Consider the following 7,122-nt stretch of genomic DNA (forward strand, 5'->3'; position numbering starts at 1 on the left):
ATTCAATAGAACAACAATGCCAAAAATCTCAGTCATAAAGCGATTACGAGCTGAAGGATCATGATCAGCAAGTTCTCCACCATCCCATTTGGGCCTGGCTGGTCTCTACTCAAATAAAAGCTCTGGGCTTTAGTATTCTGAGGGGAAAGAAAAAAAAAAAGCTTTTAAAAATTACAGTTCAAAGATCAGTACAAAACTCACAGATGCAATGGTACAATTCCCTGCCTCATCCTTCCAGAGTTCAAGCTTGTTACATACCAAACTGAACATCAGTTGTCCCTTTTAAAACATCCAAGTGGCCACATCACGTTCTACTTCCCTGGGGAGATCAGTGAGATTAAAAGTTGAGCGTACTCAGGTTATCCTTTTTAGAAATCCCATACTTTGGCGCTTATTATTAAAAGAAAATTCATTTCACATGCCGTGTGTTAGGCAACTACTGCGTGTCACGCAAAAGACAGTTTTCCACATTTAAAATTGCTCACAACGAGGCCCTGAGGTAACCGCCTTTTCTCCAGGCAATGGAAATACAGTTCCCTTTGACATTTCATCATCCTTTTACAGCCTACACTAGTATATGCAACTTGGAGCAGTCAATATTGATTATCAATTGTTCCCAAAGATGGGATCTGTCCAGTTGATTTTTTGTTTGTTTTTTAGGATAAAGACTCAGCAGAACGGGCTAATTTGGGTGCAGTGTCTTCTAATGGAGCTTCAACTGAATTCCCCAGGTCTCCATTTTCATGTCCATCAATACTTGGCTTCTTATCAAACACTGCAAGCAAAAAAGACATTTTATTTAAGGATGAGAAACATTCTTGGGGAGGACAGATCAGTGAGCTGTATTTCATAAACTAGAAAGGGTGCTGAAGTGACTAAAATAAGAGCTAATAGATTTTTAGCAGAACATGACATGACAGGAAAACAGGAACTGTTTCTATACCTCTCTGATCTAAAAGATGCATTTGAAGAAGCCATACAAATTGTTAAGGGGAAATAACTACTCCTAGACTGGAGTCAGGAAAATATAAGAATAAATTTGAATTTCAGCCTTTGGGGAAAGGTGATCACAAATAACCCTGCAAATTAATTCAGTTGTATCTAAGTAAACCAGGCCAATAAGTGAGGGACCAACCAAAAGAGCTGACAGCCTACTCATAGGTTAATTGAATTAACAGTAGATTAATTTTACAATGTATACAAAAACGGTGTTTTCCAGAAACTGGTTTGCACACTGAGACTTCAGAATTAAACTGCATGCAACACATTTTAGAAGGTTTACCTCGTGAGGGTTTGACATCTTTGACATTTGCATCCTTCCTACTGGAACCTGAATTTGCACCTTCTTCCAATTCATCAAGATATAAACGATAACGGTGTCCACTCTCGTCTTCATATTCTACATTTTCATCATCTGAATCAACTTCGGGGGCAACGTACACTACTTCAAATTCAATCTCGCCTCTCTAAAATGCAACGACAATAACAACTTTACTTACTACGGCAACAGCTACGTAACAGGATTACTAGGATGAGCTAGGAAACTAAACCAAATACATTGTACTGCCGTAAACACATTTACAGTTGTGTTCCATACTTGTTACATTTAACTGAACTGGGTTTTTACAGACTAAAGAAGTACAGCTCCATAGCCAAGATTTAAGAAAGCTACCTGAACTTCTTCATCACATGCCAATACATTTCACACTGTGATTTCTAACTTCTCAGAAAGCATACTGTTTTAAGAGCACGTGTTAACCATCTGAAAACGGGAAGCAAGGCAGGGAGGAGATTCCAGGCTACAGAGCATGTGAGAAACATTGTTTGGCTGGAACTGCCCAGTCATAAAAGAATAAAACATATGTTACTAAATAATTATTTCTGTGGGGCAATGCAACAAGCTCATTTCCATCAGCCTTGCTGAAGAATCATTAGCCAACACGTGGATTTAAATGAACCAGTAGTGACCCAGCCATTTTCTCCTTAAATTGCAAGATATAAGAAGCTTAAGCGTAAGGTGATACACCTTCAGGAATCGCTGTAACTTAGCATAAAACTGTGCTGACAGGAAACATTATAATTGAAGGTAATTCAACACTCAGGAAGCGTCTGAAGGTGTCTATGAATAACAGGTCTCAACTGACCTGTTGGGAAAGAATAGTTACAGCTTCTTTATGTTTGGCATCTCTTAGATTAACTCCATTTACTGCCAGAATAGCATCACCAACGTGCAGTCCTCCACATCGATCAGCAGGTTGTCCAGGATGGATTTCAGAGATCAGTATTGGAACACCATGCTCCTTCCCACCCTAAAAAGAGAGTGGGTTTTAAGTAACTGAGATTTACGTTAGCATAAAATCTACATGCTGGTAGTTGCTTTTAAAAGTCCTTATTTCAACTTTTATTACAGAAAATTAGAAAGCATGATTCAGAACAACGCATGAGCTGCTTCCCTTAATTCTTCTCACCACAAAAGAATGGACAAATTTCAAATACATACTCAGAGAGTCAAAGGAGACAATTCTGAATAGCAATAGAAATATCCAATCGTGTATCAAGCTGATGAGAAAAAAAGATCAAAATCTCATTTAAAAAGCACCTCAGGCACCAGTTTTACTTGCAAGAAACAATATTCACATTTGGAATGAAAGTGTAATACTAAAAACTTTCAAAATTTGTTGTAATAAGTTAATATGGATTTTGTTAGGTGTGACATGCCAGTACTTAAAAAAAAAAAAAAGTTAAAATCACAACCCTAAGCTTTGGAAGTTAGTTCTTAAATTGTTACTGCTCTTCTACAGACTTCTACCACACCCCTGAAATTCACCACTGGCTGGTCTGCTAAAGTGTCTCTACCTTAAACATGTGATTTCAACTAAAGTTTTACCTAAAGCAGCAGTTATCTATTTCCTAACCTACCAAAATGAGTCTTCAATATCTATGACCATAGCTATGGATTTGTGTATACTTTTCATGTACGTTCTAACAATACATTCACTCATCCACATATTTTACAGAACACAAATACAAATTTAAAATTGCTTCTTCTATGTCATGGAAAATAAATGCAAGTGTTTACCGTGATTGAAATTCCTAAGCCTTCGTGGTCTTCTTTAACTAGCAAAACTTTTCTGATTGGACCTACACCTTGACTCTTCTTTAAGGCATCAGGATCCTAGTTTGATAGAAAATAAACACAGCATAAATATAAATGCATGAACCAAGAAGTGATGCATTTCTGCATTTGGCTTCTTAAATTACATACAGGCAGTAAGTATATCAGTTAAACTGGCTCCAGGTGGGACAACTTCCAGTGCCCCTTTACAGACAGGGTATGAAAACGGGTATGATGGTAATGATACTATTTCCATGATACTATGGAAAACGGGTAAAAACTATGCATGCCTTAGGAGAAGAATTCTTTCCATTATTTCAGTGCTCAGTGATGCATGACACAGAACTTAACTTCAAAAGAAGGTAATCAGCCACATATTAAAAATATAATTCTTAATATGACCTGTGTACAGCAGGTCAAGGGAGGGGATTCTCCCCCTCTACGCTGCTCTCATAAGACCCCACCTGGAGTGCTGAGTCCACCTGGGGAGCCCCCAACATAAAAAGGATCTAGACTGCTTGGAGCAAGTCCAGAGGAGGCCACGAAGATGCTCAGAGGGCTGGAGCACCTCTGCTATGGGGACAGGCTGAGAGAGGTGGGCTTGTTCAGCCTGGAGAAGAGAAGGCTCTGGGGAGCCCTTATAGCACCTTCCAGTGCCTGAAGGGGCTACAAGGAAGCTGTGAGGGGACTTTTTACAAGGGTCTGTAGGGACAGGACAAGGGGGAACGGGTTTAAATTGAAAGAGGGGAGGTTTAGATTGGATATCAGGAAGAAGTTCTTCCAGGAGAGGGTGGTGAGGTACTGGAACAGGTTGCCCAGAGAAGCTGTGGATGCCCAGGCCTGGAAGTGTGCAAGGCCAGGCTGGATGAGGCTTTGAGCAACCTGGTCTAGTGAAACATGTCCCTGCCCATGGCAGGGGGGTTGGAACTTGATGGTCTTTAAGGTCCCATCCAACCCAAACCACTCTATTGTTCAATAAGGGAATTGCATGAAGGAATGCTGATCACTGCTGAAAATTTACATTACATGAACTGCAAATTAAAATTAATCAAATGATAGAAGATGACGTAATACAGTCCCAAAGAGGAGGTTGCTTGCTCAAGTGTATTTTTATTTTAATAAAAACAAACCATACCAGAAGCCATTCAACTGAAAACCGAAAGAGAAACTAAGTAAATCAATGCATTTATTTTTGCTTTCGTTAAGCCACTGGTCGCCACTACGCATACCATTAAAATCACACATACACCTATTTGTCCACCGATATTTTATATGCAATTAGCAACACAAGCACTAAGATCCACCTAACTTAGGTATTTAGAACAGATCAAAGTAAAGCACTCTCCTGAAAATGTCTGGGTTTATGCACTGAACACTGGGGCGATTAACAGGTCGTGTGCCAAGTTGGGTGAGTTCTACCAAGTCCACCCATGGTGAAATGTCTTTTAAAGGTTTTATTTTAAAAAGTACCTTTTGGAGTTGGGGGCCAAGGTGGGAGAACCAGTTATTTTACAGATTGACAATTTATCTGGCCTTTTAAAAAACAAAACAAACAAAAAAACCCCAAACAAAATGAAAATTAATTTCAGTTCAATCAATCCTAAAAATGTTATTCTTCTTGTCCATTGTAAATAAGTTAGTTCCCTGTTTTGAAGCCTAGGTAACAAAATTATGCTGTTAAATTCATATTTATACACACACATAGCAGAGGCTCAGTTTTCAAAAGGACTGAGTGTTCCTAGGTAAGTCAAAGGAATGGTATCATCTTTCATGTTCATTTATGGGGACACACTATTCAGCATGGAACTGTCCCTCCACATACAAAAGAATGAAAAACAACAATGAAGAAAATGAAGTAGTGAGGAAATGACTCGTATCTATTTTCCACAAATGCTGGAAGTCATGGAGGAACGGCCCATCTTTTCAACTTACATGTCCTGGTGGTGCTTGCATTGGTCGTTTTAGATCATTCCGACCTCGACAAGCTCTGATAACTGTTTTGTGACGGTGAAGGTGTATTTCTGCTTCCAGCTGATTCCAGAGCTTGTCATGAGCAGGTCCTTTCATATCTCGGCCCAGTAACTGAATCTGCTGGACCCTACACAATGACAGAGGAAAGCAACATGCTATATTACAGCTGAAGAACCAGTGCAGTGTGCAACTCGGACATTTCACCTGGCTACAGCAGACAGCTGCGCAGCAACGAGTGCAAGCGCAACGAACGCGGGGCTTCTTGTGTCTTCCTTTTGTTTAGTTATCTGCAAATACGTGACTTTCCACTGAAGTTTAGACCTGCCTCTTGGGATGCATAGGAAGAAAGCAACAACAAAAGACATACCACGCTAAGTGACGTGGATTGACGTTACCTACCTTCCAGCTAGCTCCTTATCTAAGTACTTGGCCGCCAACCTTGCTCCATAAACCTCAGCCTGAAGCACGGCTATGTGTCGACGCAGTGCTTCGTTTTCCTTCCTCAGCAACTTCACCTCAGCTTCCAGCTGAGCTTCCTTCACTTTTTCTTTCTTGTTAGCTTCAAGTTCTCTCTCCTTTATCAAAAAAAAAAAACCACCCAAACCCACAAAAAAAAAAAAAAAAAGAGGGGGGAAAAAAGATTGAGAAGCTTTTATCAAGGTTAATAATGAAAAAGCACTTACTGTCTCTGCACACACAATCTGAAATCACCCTCCTGCGTACAAGACATGCGTGCAGGAACAAAAAAAGAAAGCAAGGACTCTGGCACTGCAGCAGCAGTTTGCATACTTCCCTCTGGGGAGGCGAGGCCTTGCATTCAACTCTCTCCTCCTGACATGATTTTTACCCAGCTTACAAATCCTTAGCACAAAATGCATATGCTGGCTCAAAGTCCACGGATGAAAATTAGCAACAGTGCTTGTCCCTGTCACTCAAAGGTGGCATAGTTTATGCCGCCTGAATATCATCCTTACTTTTTCCTGTGTTCAAATGGGAGATTCGTAGAAAGAGAGAGAATATTTTTAAAATTAAAAAGTAACTACAAAACCACTCTAAGTCCGTATGTCCTTAAAATGAAAATTATTTTCATGCAAACAACCAAGATGTGTCCAGCCAGGGACATTTGCAAGTTTGAGTCTGAAGACCACAAAAACAAAGCCAGAGATTCTACACATGAAGATGCCCCACACTAAGAAACTTAAGAGAAATTAGTGCAAAATAGCTTTGTTAAAAAAAAAAAAAACACGCAACAAATCATACAAAAAATCTCACACACACCCCCCACACCAAACCCACACTTTAAAGGCACTATCATCCCACTCCCCCCAATGAAAAAGGAATTATTGGAATCTAAATTACTCCCACAGTGCTCCTTCCCCAGTGCACGGAAAATATATAGTCATTACCTTTTCTACTACTCAGAGCACTGGAGAGAAAGGAACTAGTGTGCATGTCTGATCACTTTTATGTTTTACATCCTCATTTCTATCCCATTTACAAAGTAGGGAAAACCCCCAACACAAACCAGAAAAACAGGAGAGACACGGGATCTATTACTTTTTCATTTTAAAAATGGTTACCAACTGTAATAATGATGAAAACTAAGTTCACTGTAATGCACTTTTGAAGACATTTAGATTACCTAAAAAACCGTTCTTTGTACTTGTCCCCATTACACTCTTAAGCAAATAAACCCAGAAGTGCTAGTAAAGCAGCAATAGGACAAACAAAATTTTACAGAACTGGCAAGACAAATCTTATCAAATCGTGAATATGCTTATATTCCAAGCCTGGGTATAAAACCATGAATATGGGCGAAATTACCACATTTGAGAAATGAAGCAAAGTTGGTCTTCCAAAGAGAGTATTTTCACACTAGGTCTACGTAAGCATTTACAGCTATTTTACAGAAAGTCAGCTCCGAGTGTGATGGACTCTACCATCTCCCTCACCTGGTAAATACCTGCATCAGGTTAGATGATTAGCGCACACTACACATACGTACATGTGTGGCAAGCACTCTGCTCGGGAAGAGC

At 39.7% G+C, this 7,122-nt stretch overlaps 1 protein-coding gene across 1 annotated transcript in view; it reads right to left on the reverse strand.

Annotated features, from left to right (window-relative positions):
• Positions 1-336: 336 nt before the first annotated feature.
• Positions 337-7,122, reverse strand: part of GOPC (golgi-associated PDZ and coiled-coil motif containing) — an 11,987-nt gene continuing 5,201 nt past the window's right edge. Inside the window, exons 4-9 of the mRNA XM_010159486.1 lie at positions 5,486-5,661; positions 5,048-5,213; positions 3,080-3,175; positions 2,145-2,309; positions 1,283-1,466; positions 337-775 (exon numbers count right to left, since the gene is read on the reverse strand). Coding sequence (XP_010157788.1) covers positions 657-775; positions 1,283-1,466; positions 2,145-2,309; positions 3,080-3,175; positions 5,048-5,213; positions 5,486-5,661 — 906 coding nt within the window. The 3' untranslated portion in view covers positions 337-656. The remainder of the gene's footprint in view (positions 776-1,282; positions 1,467-2,144; positions 2,310-3,079; positions 3,176-5,047; positions 5,214-5,485; positions 5,662-7,122) is intronic.

The sequence above is a fragment of the Eurypyga helias genome, unplaced genomic scaffold, assembly GCF_000690775.1.
Source record: "Eurypyga helias isolate BGI_N326 unplaced genomic scaffold, ASM69077v1 scaffold31559, whole genome shotgun sequence".
In the NCBI taxonomy this organism is placed as follows: Eukaryota; Metazoa; Chordata; class Aves; order Eurypygiformes; family Eurypygidae; genus Eurypyga; species Eurypyga helias.